The sequence below is a fragment of the Lycorma delicatula genome, chromosome 1 (assembly GCF_047948215.1).
Source record: "Lycorma delicatula isolate Av1 chromosome 1, ASM4794821v1, whole genome shotgun sequence".
NCBI classification, from domain to species: Eukaryota; Metazoa; Arthropoda; class Insecta; order Hemiptera; family Fulgoridae; genus Lycorma; species Lycorma delicatula.
The window spans coordinates 333905526-333921100 of NC_134455.1; the positions used below are offsets into that span (position 1 = coordinate 333905526).

Here is a 15575-nt window from a genome sequence, read left to right on the forward strand (position 1 = left end):
AAAGGGCTGCGAGACTCAACACATACAGCATACTCACCTATTTTATTTAAAGCAAGAATCTTTTGTGACTCAATGTCATTGGTTGTCTTGACATAAAGACCATTGAATGTCTTGCATTCTTTTACTGAACTATCAGCACAATTAGTTATTTCACAAACAATAAGAAAAGGGCTTATCTTCACAAAATTATCATATTTTTATAACCACCAGGTACTCGGTACTGGGCAAGGGTCTGGATGAAATGTTCTTGTCAGTTCTCTGCAGATTCCTTACCTTATTATGAATCTGTATTCACTCAAAACTCTTCTTTCATTCTGCTTCTGGTGACAAGGCTGATTCTATATGAGGTTGTTTTTGTGAACCCTCAGGTATACCTCTCCCACTCCAGGGCTACCAACCCTGCTCCTATGGTGGAACTGGTATGTCCTGACAGAATGGATGTGCACTCACCAGGCCCCTAATCATCAAAAGTTTCAAGGTTCCCATGCACTGATATACATCACCTTACCTTGTGCTTGCCATTATAGGAGGCATGTAGACAATTGTAGGATCTTTGTTACATTTGTTATCACATAAATCCTGGCTGCCACAACTGCCAGCTCTAAGAGTGATGTAAATCTGTTTCCAAAATTGTTCACATTATACATGATCTGGAGGTGATCAAAATGTCCAATCCGTATAGTAACCTGATGATGGAAGTGATGTCAAAAGAATAATCACATGTCCAAAGAAATACTTGGGAGGCCAGTCAGCCCGCTTTATGTATTGTACACATGTACAACTGTTATGCCCTGAATGTGGAACATAGCTGATATGTTCTGGATATTAGGATAAAATTACTATAGCGTGTAAGAAGTATAAGGTAAAAAATCAGCATTTCATTCTTCACTTATCTTTACAGATGTGTTATGGGGAAAGTCATCTTCATTATAAAGAGATTTAAGAAAGATCAAACTTAAATGATTACTAAATAACAACCTGCAAATACAAACATTTTTAATTTTGCTTGATTATTTGTCTTTTCATTTACAATTGTTTAGGTACCAATTTGATTAGAAATAAAATTAAATTGATTAGAATTTTCTTAAAGACAGAAACTAATTTCTAAATGAAATTCTTTCCTTGTCAGTAAATTTACCAGTATGCAGTAGATTTAATAATTCTGTGCTGAATTTCTTTTCTACAAAGGTGAGATTACACCAATATATATTAAGCCCGATATAGAAAGTTAATTTAATATTAAATGTGGAATACAGATGTAAAATGTAAAAATCAAAATCTAGTTTAATGTACTACCACCAAACAAAGGCTATAACTCAACAATGGTTTTCTGAAAAATGAAATCCAACTTTTACAAATCCTCATCATATAATGCCACTGCAAGGAACCCAGATTAATTAACATCATCTTGAACCTAATCAGACCTTCATCTTGGCAAAGAGAAGGAAGTTACTCAGTGTAAAGTCTGAACTCTAAGGAGAAGATTTAAATTTCCCACTTGATGTGTTCAAATGAGAAATTTTCAACCCGCTTTCATCCGCACAGTCATGTAGAGGAGCAATACTTGATTACTCCACACCAATTGTTTTCAACTGACCTCTAAAGTTTCTTCAGTACTTTTCAATAAACTATGGCATTATTATGATCCCAATTTTGTGAATCTGTCAGCAAAATTCTTGTGGTTCTAAAAATTTTCCAGTTTGGTAGTGCCTGGTTGAATTGATTTTGCTAGTTAAGTGATCGCATTTGTTTTTACTAATTCATCTTTTCAGTTCAGTACTGCCATTTTCAACTTTACACTTTCCTCAAATTGTTAAAAACCAAGAAAATTCTTGAGGTGAAGAAGGATATATATGTGTAGTTCCTGACTGGATTGCTGAAATTTAACAAACTGGCAACATTAACAATTAACAACTGGCCCTGGCCTTCAACATAAACTTATACTCAACTATACACACTAAAATTGTACCCCCGTTCCATAACTAATTTAAACTTGCAAAATATGGACTGTTTTGTTAAAGAATTCTCATTGACATATTTAAAAATATACAGTAAATGTTGCTAAGGAAAATATTATCTTAACTTCCATAGTGGTATTTTATTTGATGGAAGTTAAAGTATATTTTTCTACTAAATAGCTGAAACTTAATTATTATAAATCATTTTGTACGTATTTTCTTATTTTTTATTAAGATATAGGTAATAAGATTAATTTTTTAATCATGACAGTCAGTTTTTAAAGATGTTTTAACATTTTAAATTACAACAATACATACTGTACTCAATTCATATTTAGTGAGGTTAGCAAATTTTGTAAAAAGTCTGACAATAAATTTAAGGGAGTACATTGAGAAATAAAATTTAATTATAAAAATTTTATTTATATGTATAAAAATTTTGTAAAATATTTTATCTACGCAAAAGGTAGAATTAATATGTCAAAATAATCACTAAGAATGGTTCTAAAAAGTCTGTCACGCATTATAACCACCTCTATGTGTGAGCACTAAGTCAGTTAATTGATTTTTTAATTTATACTTTGGGGAACAGGTTCACCTTAATTTGTTAAATGTGTTTATCATATTTTTGAATAATTCTAATGACTGAAATAATACCAAAATTAAGGAATAAAAATCCATATTATCCTGAAGTATTTTATTCTTATTAAAAAAAAAAATAAATTTTAAACAGCTTAAAGTTACTACATGGGGGAGATTAAACACCAAGAATAGATAAACAATGTACTAAAATTACTTATTTAAAATTAGTGTAAAGTAATGCCAACCTCCATTGTGTAGAGGTATATTTTCAGCTTTTAATAAAAAAATAAATTATAAGTACCGTAAATTACTACTTTTTATTTAAACTGATCATCATTTCATATTCATTTATAATAGGCATTTCTACAAATCTGTTAAAAACCTTTTTCTTATTATAGTATTCAAAAATAAAGAATATCTGCAGATGTTTTATTATTCATCTTACATAGGAAATACTAACGATTGTAAATATACAAAGTAATGCTAAATTGTTAAAACTAAATAACGTAAAATATGTTATATAATTGTAAACCCAGACAATTGGAAGGCGGAAAAAGACATAAAAGGAAAAATTCAGAAAATTTTTATTATGCAACAATCAGAAATGTTATTATTATTATTACTACCTGAACCCTCAAAAAGAAAGAATAGATTATGAATTTAAAAAAAATATATATACATTTAATTTTTCTTGAAAACTAAAACAGTTTAACTAAACATAAAGTATAAAAAGGTTTCCATACATAAAGGTATGGACAGGTAATATTAATGTAGAAAGCATAAGAACTTGATTTAGGGTAAAGAAGTCTTACAGAAGTGCACAATGAAATGTAATTTGTGTATTGTCCCCTGCTTTTGATCTAAGAGGCAGAAAATGGAGGGTGGGAGAAGAAAGAATAAAAGCAGTGCAGTCTGTTGAAATGAGTACTTATGGAAAATGAAGGTAAAGATAGGTTGAATGATAAGGTAGTACAAAAATACCTAGAATGGATAGACTAATGGAAAGTTGGGAGGATAAAACATTGACAGCCAGGCATGTTATTAGAAAAGGAAAGATAATAAAATTTTAGGTTTACGAAGTAGATTAAAATATATTGGTCTAGTGGTGAACAGGTCTTCCCAAATCAGCTGATTTGGAAGTCGACAGTTCCAGCATTCAAGTCCTAGTAAAGGCAGTTACTTTTATATGTATCTGAACAATAGTTAGTGGATACCGGTGCTCTTTGGTGGTTGGGTTTTAATTAACCACACATCTCAGGAATGGTCAAACTGAGACTGTACAAGACTACACTTCATTTGCACTCATACATATCATCCTCTTAAGTAATACCTGAATGGTAATTTCCGGAGGCTAAACAGGAAAAGAAAAGAGTAAAATTAATTCATTCTTAGGAAGACTATAAAATGATGGAATAATAAAAGAACTGTAGAGGAAATGTGATGCAGAATGCCAATGTAGAAAAGGAAATATGAATTATGTGATGTAAAATTAATTATTTTTACCATGTGAAATGGCTTAAAATAGAAGTTGTTTAGAGTGAGAGAGATAGAAATCAGTATCAGTAGCAAATTGGTCGACTTGCCAATGGGATCAAAAGATTAAAAAATTTAAATATTTTTAATTTGTTTTTAAATGATAAAGTAATAACAAAATTGTTTCAAACAACACTTTGTTTCAGGATCGTACTCAAATATCGAGCATTCATCACCTGTGATCACACGATTGAGTCCATTCTTGTCAATCCTCTCAAGAAAATCAATGCACACGCTTCTTTGATTGTCCTTCTGTTCCGTTGTGAGTCTTTGCAGCATCAATTTTGCACAAACCTTTCGCATCTCCAAATCGTCTGTCAAAATTTGATGTACGGTGAAAGCGTTTAAATTTAACTGTTCACTCATCATCCTTATTGTTAAACGACGGTCTGATCTCACAAGAACCCTCACACGCTCAATGTTTTCGTTAGATTTTGAAGTTGAAGGTCTCCCTGAGCGAGGTTGATCTTCAACATGTTCTCGGCCTTCCAAAAATGATTTATGCCAGCGGAAAACTTGTGCTCTCAATAAGCAATGTTCCCCGTAGGCCTGTTTCAACTTTTCAAAGGTCACACTCGCGGATTCCCCAAGTTTAACACAAAACTTGATTGCACAACGTTGCTCTAAATTCTGATGCTCCATTTTTGTAACACACAACTTCACTGATGACACTGTCAAAAATAATGTGTTGGCTGAACGGAGTTGAAACTCGTACTGAGCATGTGGAAGGGATGAACAAACTGGTCTAGCACAGACTGGTAGACACAGCATTACCAATCTCATTACTTTTCTCACACACCTCGTATTACAAAGAAAAAATATTACAGTACATATTAAAGTGTTTATTTATGTTTAAGTCATTTTTCATTGTACCTAGTATTATTCATATGCTTAGATATTATTTGAAATATTTTTTACAGCTTTTCAAATTCTTCAAGATTGTTATCTTAATATTTCTTTACATGTAATTGCTATTTCAATGACTCTCTCTAATCACGTGGTATGTTATCCTATCAATAAATATTTTAACCCATGGTTCTTTTAAACAATCAAAGACAAGAAAAATTCAATAAGGTTTAACAAAAATAAAGCTGGTTATCAAGATACCTGTAAGTTACAATTAACTTTTATAGCTAAATCTAAACTGAAAACTAACCTCTGGGAAAAAATCCTGAGGAAATTTTGATTTTTCTTTTGTAGTGATGTCTTCAATGTTTCCTGAATGGACTTCTTTTCCTTCAACTGCATGGAAGTTTAATTCTAAAAATAAATATTTTATAATAATAAAAACATAAATCTCTTCTACTGTAACCATATATTTCTACAATGATTAATGCAATAGCAGGATAAAATATACAGTGATTCGGGTGGAAAGGGAGATAATTAGGAATTGATTCTAGAGCTTAAAATATGGAAAAAAGTTCATACAGACATAAGTCTGAAAATACTTTTTATTTAGTTACAGCTAGTGAAAAATTTGGTCCTGATTTCAGTAGCTCTCAGATGAGATCATACTGAAATTTTTAAGGTAATATAAATGGGTAAATTTGATAGTTTCTTATTTTTTTGACCTGAAAAATCAAACAAACAGGTCCCAGGACTGTATCTACTATAGTTTCCATGATATTCAATGTAAAACAGAAACATTTGGTGACAAAACAAAACTATTCTTAGGTTTGAAGTACAATAACTTTTTAAATGACTATTAAATCTGTAAATAATATTATCAAAACTAGTAGAAAATCTAATTCTGAGAAAATTGATATAATAAAGTCAATAAAAAACAAAAAGAGAATCAACTATTATCATTAAAAATAAAAAAGAACAAAACTTAACAGTAAAATGTTATGAACTTGTAAAAAATTAAAAACAGCAGCTTTTATATGAAGGCCCAAAAAGGAGTGTAATATATTTAGGTTGTACATATGTTTGTTCCATTGTAGCAGCTCAATGGCTGAACCAATTTAGATGTGTTGGAATCCTTATGTTACCGGGAGTGTCATAGGCTACATATATGTTTAAATAAATTAAAAAAATTGAAAAAATATTACTATATACAAAATTGTCACCTGCAGCTTTTTAATTAACACTATACTTAATTTAAATTAACACTGGTAAAAAATAGCCGAGTGTCTTCTATATGTACTTTTTTCTTTGAATTCAGAATTGTTAACATAATTTTTACATTATCCTTAATTTAAAGATATGCCAAGGCATATCTGGCCAAGTAAATAATGTTTTTTTATCAAAAAACATTTTACACAGTTTAAATGAATCGCATATTTGAACAGAATTTCAGAATACAGAAAGGAAGTTCATACTTTCTGATATTCCCATATTTATTCGATGGATATGATATGTAGTGGATGGACTGATAAACCTGTTAAGTTGCAAGAAAAAAAGATTGAAATGATCAATTCTGGGAAAATTTGATCATCATTCTACAAAATATAATGAATTATGTCAACTGACTCAAGAATGATGGTGACAGTAGTAATGAAGAATCTGAATCAACTGAGAGTGAAACTGAGAAATCACATGAAACAGAAGGGACTGGGCCATTACAATAAATTATTTATACACTTAAGTTTTAAATTGTTTTACATAAATGTACATTTGTTATTCTAAATATCACACGAATATTAAGTGAAATAAATCAACATTCATAATTTCTGCTATCTTGTTTAGTATAAAATCAAATAATTAGCATTATTTATTCAGCGAGTTCAACCCCATATTGTTATCTTTAGGAGCCAAATTTTTAAATTGAAATTTTTCAGAAGGTGAGCAGAAAGTGAATGGCTTTAACCTGCAAGTTTTGAGTATACTGGGTCTGCAGTCATGGGAATTACTGTAATGAATGGTTCTAATTTTCCATTTATAAAGGTGTCTCAGAGAAACAGGAAATTTAAAAAGTTATATTTTTTGAAAAATACATTAATATTCATAACATTTAATAATAAAAATTATAAAAAGAATTACATGTTCCAAATTTATGTGTAATATGACATCTTACAAGTAATCTCCATCACTGAATAGATATTTTTAAATTCTCCCAGAAAAGTTTTGCAAGACTATTAGTTTTACTTAAAGCACAATACTTAATAGCAATACTTAAAGCAAAATTTAATTTCATTGCTATATCTTTTTTTGAGGCATTATTCTAAATATATTTTTATAATTTTTGATTTTGCTATTTTAAAAATTCATTATTAATCAACAGTAAAAATAAATTAAAATGAACTGAACAAAATAGGTTTTGGTTTTTAATTTACAATTTATTCAAGTATCAAAGTCAACTGTAAAATATGAAATTTTTTTTCTGTTATTTTATTACTGCTGAATGCCCATTCTTTTAAAAAAAGGGTCAATAAATTTATAATACTTAAATAAATTTATTTCTTTATTATAAATTTTAAAGAATTTTTAAAAATGAAGTATTAAATTCATATTTCCTTCTAAAGCATTTTTTTTAAACAAATATTTTTTTTTTATATAGATTAAATATTTAAGTAAAATTACATTTCTAGATATATTTAACTTAGTTGCATTTGAAGAATAAATTGCAATGATTACAAGCAAATATTTTTACAAAAGTAATAAATACATCCTTTAAATTATGATTTTTAGAACATATACGAGCAAACAAAAATAAAACTAAACAACAGACATAACGAATAATTTAGAAATATGCAGATTAAAGAATACATAAAAAAAAGACTTGAATGTTTCAGCCTATATACGTAATGATGGTAATGCATTGCCTAATGAATTATTTAATAACTGACGATGAATCAATGGATTTGAAAAGATTTTTATATAAATTGATTAATTTTATATTAACCTCTGCATTTTGGTATAAACACAGATGATTTTTGTTAATATTTCAATATATACACAGATTTAGCAATAAATGCTGAATTTTATACATTCATTGATAAGTATATATTAATAAGAAAAAAACTTTAAAAAAATATTCAGTTAGTACTCTTCCTTATCTCTGGCAATCATTATTATGGGGGTTGTTTCAAAACAATTCACTTGGAAAGGGAACATACCAGATGGAAAGTCCTTAGACTTTAATTGACAGTTCTCAGACTTTCCACCAGGTATTCACTGATCTAATTCAGGCTTGTGGAAATATTTAAAATAATTTTGAGAAAAAAGTAACTAGGTTAGAAACAATTCCCTTATGAGCTGTAAAAAAATTTTTTTTATCGAATGCTAGTTTTTTCTTTCATCTGCAAAGTCTAACATGTTATCACAGAAGATAAGGAATCTTTGGAGAAGTTATTTATTCCTTTGTGACTATGCACTTGGAACCAGATTATTCTAGATTGAGAATAAAGAAATGATTATTTATTTTAAATTAACTTAAGTAGTTCAGTAAAGAAATTATAAGTCTAACAGCGCAACTTTAAACGTAAACTGGGATTTCAAAGGTAACTTCTGGTTAAACCGGACCAAGAATGATTTTGGTAAGTCTGAAATAGTGAAAGACTGTTTAGTGGGATTTTCTTACAAGTAAAAATTTCTACCAAATTTCACTTTTAAATAATTTTTACCTCAAAGATAAATTCTCAAACAGTGTAGTAACCCTATAGGTAGAAAGACAAATGCTAATACAGCTTACATCAGGTGTCTAGGATATTAGAAATTTAACATTTCCTTTAACTGTTATTTTTATTATTTGTTTGAAATATAATTTTGGTACTACATACTAAATAACCAAAAGCAAAGAGCAGACAGATAATAATTATTTTATAAAACTAAAATATTTTAACAAGTAGAGAAGCTTCCAGAAAGAAGAAAAAAAGGAGAGTCTAGAAGAAACAACAAAGGGATTTTTTTTAGAAAAGTATAGTGGACAATGAAAATTAATATCCTTGAATAATCAAACGAATGGGTAGGATACTGTACTACAGGTCAGGAGATATAAATACTGCTGAGGACCAGCTGAGAACAATGTTTTTCAAGTTAGATTTCAGTACAGTGTGCGATAAAAGCAATCACTGTAAGAGCTTGGTAACAAAGAGTGGATCATAAGTATTCCATTTTGGACAGTGGTTGTGCAAAACAAGAAGCTATTTGGCAAGTAATTTGTGAACAGGAATGAAAGGGGCATTATTCTATTAATTCAAAAAATTTAGGTAGTTTTTTTTGTAAACAGTAACGGTTTATAACACTTGCAGAAAGTGAATTGTACATTTTTTGATTGTTATATTATTGTTAACTCAATACTAGTTTCAATTACTTATTAAAAAGCGTGTATTAAATCGTATTTTAAAATTGTATTTTGGTATTTATAATTGTATTGTTATTACAATAATCTTATATTTAATTTGAATTGCTATCCAGTGTAAGTCATCTAAGAGTAATAAATTGTATTTTGAAGAAATTATTTTGTCTGCTATCTCTCAATTACCTTGTTGAACCAAGAACATGCGTCAATACAATTTTTCTTTGAAGAACATTAAAGAAAAAAATTGTATCACATCTATATTTTTTAAATTTCAGATCTTTAAAGATATTCATAAAAATTTCTTTAATTCACAATGATAATTAATTATTTTTTTTTAAATTTCACTTATATACTGTTAATCCACTTTCTCAAAATTACATTCAAATGATAGTCAATTTCTCAACTTTAAGTAATATATTCAAATTCAATAAACCTTTTTCTTGTGAAAAAATATGTTGTAATATTCAACATTCATTCTTTCTATTTTGGAAGATTTTCTTTCCATTTTATTATTTTCTTTCACGACAACTCCCACAAGCAAGTAAATATATTAAGAATTTTATCATCAAAATGAATCATAAAGATACTACTTTATGATTTTAACAGGATAAAAACATTCAAGAAAGAGACCAAAAAGAAAGATCAGAACAGAATGCAGTTATAATTATAAATACATAGATGTCAAATATACTGTAGTAAAACAGGTAATCAAAGATTTCATATAACTAACAGTAACTATAAATACAAGTTATTCATATTTAAAATCTAATTAATAGTTTGTTAGCTCAAATACCACATGATATAAACCAAAACACAGAACTTGAATAATAGTAATTTTAGACAGATAAATAATTACATACCTTTAAAATCCCATATAAGTACATCTGTTATAGATTCATGGATAAAGTAGAAATTTCCTAATGCCTGAAATTAAAATTTCATTTGTCATTAATTTTGATATACTCATCAAAATACAATTTTGTTATTAGGTAATTCTAAATGTAACTTAACAGGTACAATGAAGTAATACAAATGCTATCTAGTAAAAGGAAGTTTTTGAAATTTTACAAGAATATAAAACATTTTCAGAGTACAATACTTGTATAAGTTAACAATTTCCTAAAACTAATCGCTTCAGATTGTTTCTCTACTTCAATTTTTAACATAGCCGTAACAAAAGGTTTTACACTTCAGTCTTCTATACAATGTCCAATTATTCACATAACCCTATTTTATGTTACTGTATAACATCTTCCCTTCTTGTTTCATATTTTGTGAATTAGATAATATATTATTTAACTTTTATAAAGTAAAAACAGCTTTTCTAATATTTTCATCACACTGTATATTATTTAAAATTATGCATAACATATTTATAGAATAAAGAACTGAAGATATAGCTAAGACTTCCAAAACTCCTACCTATTTCATAAAAGGAAGTAACCTTTACACTTTTAATTTACAGCTTCGATATAATCACTATTCTATCATATATAATTCATATGTTCTAGTTAGTATATACAGTCTATAACAACTTCTGCTACAAAAATTGTTTCAATCGTGTCACAACCCCAGGAGTCAAAAAATTACTAGATCCAAAATAAATTGAGATAGATACTATTATTGATAATCTTAAATAACAATATTTATATATATATATTTTTTTAAATTCCATTAATATATAAACATCTAGTACAGAATATTGGGATAAGACATAAATTACCTTAATTTTACTATGAAAGTACTTTTGTGGGATCCTGCGTCCTCAATAATGATTGAAATATTTAATTAAACTGCATATTAAAAGTTTAAAATACTAAAATAATGAAAATTGCATATTAATTTATTATACAGGAGCTATCTCTTCCAGTTTTTATAAGACTGTCTTCTTCAAACACTGTCTGATGGTTTATCAAACTGAAATTTTGTTATGAATTGTATATGTAATATTTTTCTAAGATATTTAATTTTATGTAATTTTCATTCATTTCTAACACTTCTAAGTTTGTGTTAATAGTGGGAATAACATTTCATTGTTTATTAATTTTGTAATTTCTACAATGTTCAAGAAATCTAATTTTAACAGTCTATTTGTTTTTCCTACATAAATAACAAACATTACAATCATTACGTTTAATTTTTGTAAATCCCGCACAAATTGTTTACTTTATTTTTTTGTTTTTTAAATAGTTAAGATATGGTTATTAGGTTTGTATACTAGTTTCAAAATTTTTTTAAAAACATTTATAAATTGGATAAATTACCGTATTTGGATTTGGATTGGCTTTACATGATTCAAAGGATTCTCAAAGATGACAATAATACTATAAAAAATTAACTAATCTGCATATTTTTCACATCCCATGTAACACCTGTTTTTAAAAATTATTTCATATTGACTATACTTTTTCCAACAAATGATTTAATAAGTCTGTAATTCTTTCAGAATTAAAACTATGATATGGAACATTATCAATAAGAATTATTTTCAACTTAAAATTTTTATAAACCACTTTGAAAATACAATATTATTTATAATATCTTCCTCGTGATTTCTAATGGAAATCAGTGTTTTGTAGCAGCTGCTGCCCTTATCTCTTTTCATACATTTGTTTGTAGCCCCTTAAAAGAAAAACATTTTATGCACCGCTTACGTACACGTGGACCTAAACTTTCCCCATTTTATAATTGCTGTATCTACAAAGGATATGGTAAATAAATATTTTTCCTTTATACAATTAAAAATTTATAAAAGTACTGGATGTTCTTTAAATAGATTTTCTAATTGAATGACTAATTTTATATAACAATTTTTCTTGTTAATAAGACAAATTATTTAACTTAAATTCTTAAACAGTTAAAATATTAGCTTTAATCCATGTGCTATTTATCATATTCACAAATTTATTTGAGACAATATGAGGATTATTTCTTCTTAAACTAAAATGTCTATTTGTTATGATAATGCTGTTAGCACTTTTTAACTTCTCTCCTTGCTTGTTATACAATGAATTCCATATTTTAATTGCTAATTTTATCAGCTATTTATCAAAATAGATTATGAATACATGGTTAACCACAATAAAATTATACTGTATAACACAAAAACATTTCACACAACTAATTAAAAGAAAACTTACTTTTGACCTTGAATGAAACAAAAAGCAAGAAACACAATATTTTTAGACTGTGACAAACAAGAAACCAACTTAACTAAACTGAAAAATGTTAACCTTTATGCATTAAAAATAAAAATAAATGAACATTATGTATAAGAAATACATACATACACAGATAAACTTGCAATGTAAAATCTACTGTCTATCAACTACCACTAAATAATATGAAATAAATGTTTTCTTTTTTTATGTTATTACTGCTGATGATAGCTGGTCACAATGAGAGACAATATACACAAATTCTATTACTAACAGAAGGTATGAGTGAATTTACTAATTGAACTTACTATGAAATGTTTTGTTTACATCACCACCAAATAAGTGAAATGGATTACACACCATTAAAATTACAGTATCCTGTAGTTTTCAGATCTTTACTAATTATCTGGATTTAGTAATGATGCATTTTATAACAATAATCATGAGTTATATATTTTATTGGATTTAATAGAATTTGTGAAATAAATTACATCATGTAAATAACTTACAGTAAAACTTTCAGCTGATGAATGATCTTCATCCAGGAAAATCCGCACTTTATCAAATAATCTCAGTTCTTCACTTGTCATCAAGAGCCTGTTCAAGAAAAAAATATTTTTAAATCAACCACAATAATAAACATAAGTTGTAAGACAAAATTTAATTAAAACTATAAAAAAAGTGAGGTCCAAGATGGATTAAAAACAAAAAACCACTAACAATTACTTATTTAGAACAACAGATACAATAAATAATAACAGGCTGATCATCGGCTCAATCTAAGTATATAAAAAGTATCAATAACAAAATAACATAACAGTAATAAAATGCTAACAACAATAAGTAACAACTATAGGCCTATAACAAGATGTAATGACAATAAGGTTATAACAGTAATATAATCTTAACAAAGTTATCAACAAATTAGCAATAGATTTCCCCAATTCAAAACAATAAAAGGAAGATAATCGATGACCTGATGCAACAATAATAAGATAAGCAAATGCACAACAAAACATGGATGAGATGCAATCAATAAAAACAATAAATCAGCTATAAATAAACAGATTCACAATGAAAACAGGGCTGGACCAAAGATGCAATCGTATCGGAGAGGTATTTGTTGAGAGCCAGACTAAGGAATGATTCCCGAAAGAGGGCAGCAGCTCTTTCAGTAGTTAAGGGCATAGTTCAGGACGACTTAAATGGCCATATCAACATCACTGAGATGGGGTTTAAAAACCTGAAGAAAAGGTGTCAGATGAATCGGTGGAATTTAGAGAAGCTTGAAGAAGAGGAGGTAAAGAAGATTTTTGAGGAGGACATCGCAAGAGGTCTGAGTAAAAAAGATAAGGTAGAAAATATAGAAGAAGAATGGGAGAATGTTAAAAAGGAAATTCTTAAATCAGCAGAAGCGAACTTAGGCGGAACAAAGAGAACTGGTAAAAACCTTGGATTTCAGACGATATACTGCAGTTGATGGATGAACGCAGAGAATATAAGAATGCTAGTGATGAAGAAAGTAAAAGGATCTATCGACAATTAAGAAATACTATAAACAGGAAATGTAAACAAGCAAAAGAAGAGTGGATTAAAGAAAAGTGTTCAGAAGTGGAAAGATAAATGAACATTGGTAAAATAGACGGAGCACAAAGGAAAGGTAAGGAAAATTTTGTGGTACTTATATTAAAATCTAATAATGTATTAAATAAAGATGGTACACCGATTTATAATACAAAAGGCAAAGTCGATATAGGCGTGTGGGTGGAATATATTGAAGAGTTATATGGAGGAAATGAATTAGAAAATGGTGTTATAGAGGAAGAAGAGGAAGTCAAAGAGGATGAAAGGGGAGAAACAATACTGAGATGTGAATTTAAGAGAGCATAAACGATTTGAATGGCAGAAAGGCTCCTGGAATAGATGGAATACCTGTAGAATTACTGCACAGTGGAGGTGAGAAAGTGATTATAGATTATACAAACTGGTGTATAATATTTATGAAAAAGGGGAAGTTCCATCAGACTTCAAAAAGAGTGTTATAGTCATGATACCAAAGAAAGCAGGAGCAGATAAATGTGAAGAATACAGAACAATTAGCTTAACTAGTCCTGCATAAAAATCTTAACTAGAATTCTGTACAGAAGAATTGAGAAGGGAGCAGAAGTGTTAGGAGAAGACCAATTTGGTTTCAGAAAAAGTATAGGAACAAGGGAAGCAATTTTAGGCCTCAGATTAAAGAAAAACAAACCAACATACTTGGCATTTATAGACATAGAAAAGGCATTCAATAATGTAGACTGGAATAAAATGTTCAGCATTTTAACAAAATTAGGGTTCAAATACAGAGATAGAAGAACGACTGCTAACATCTACAGGAACCAAACAGCAAGAATTATAATTGAAGAACATAAGAAAGAAGCCAAAATAAGAAAGGGAGTCTGACAAGGATGTTCCCTATCTCCGTTACATTTTAATCTTTACATAGAACTAGCAGTTAATGATGTTAAAGAACAATTTAGATCTTGGGTAACAGTGCAAGGTGAAAAGATAAAGATGCTACGATTTGCTGATGATATAGTAATTCTAGCAGAGTAAAAAGGATTTAGAAGGAACAATGAATGGCATGGATGAAGTCCTATGCAAGAACTACTGCATGAAAATAAACAAGAACAAAATGAAAGTAATGAAATGTAGTAGAAATAACAAAGATGGACCACTGAATGTGAAAATAGGAAGAGAAAAGATTATGGAGGTAGAAGAATTTTGTTATTTGGGAAGTAGAATTACTAAGGATGGACGAAGCAGGAGAGATAAAAGATGCAAAATAGCACAAGCGAAACGAGCCTTCAGTCAGAAGTATAATTTGTTCACAACAAAAATTAATTTAAATGTCAGGAAAAGATTTTTGAAAGTGTATGTCTGGAGCATCGCTTTATATGAAAGTGAAACTTGGACGATCGGAGTCCCTGAGAAGAAAAGATTAGAAGCTTTTGAAATGTGCTATAGGAGAATGTTAAAAATCAGATTGTTGAATAAAGTGACAAATGAAGAGGTGTTGTGCAAATCGATGAAGAATGAAGCATTTGCAAAAATATAGTT

The 15575-nt window shown here is 28.5% G+C and overlaps 1 protein-coding gene across 1 annotated transcript in view; it reads right to left on the reverse strand.

Moving 5' to 3' along the window:
- Positions 1-15575, reverse strand: part of 5PtaseI (inositol polyphosphate-5-phosphatase A) — a 161418-nt gene that overhangs the window by 90197 nt on the left and 55646 nt on the right. The window contains exons 4-6 of the mRNA XM_075354957.1: positions 12983-13070; positions 10176-10239; positions 5230-5333 (exon numbers count right to left, since the gene is read on the reverse strand). Of these exons, the coding sequence (XP_075211072.1) occupies positions 5230-5333; positions 10176-10239; positions 12983-13070 (256 nt within the window). The remainder of the gene's footprint in view (positions 1-5229; positions 5334-10175; positions 10240-12982; positions 13071-15575) is intronic.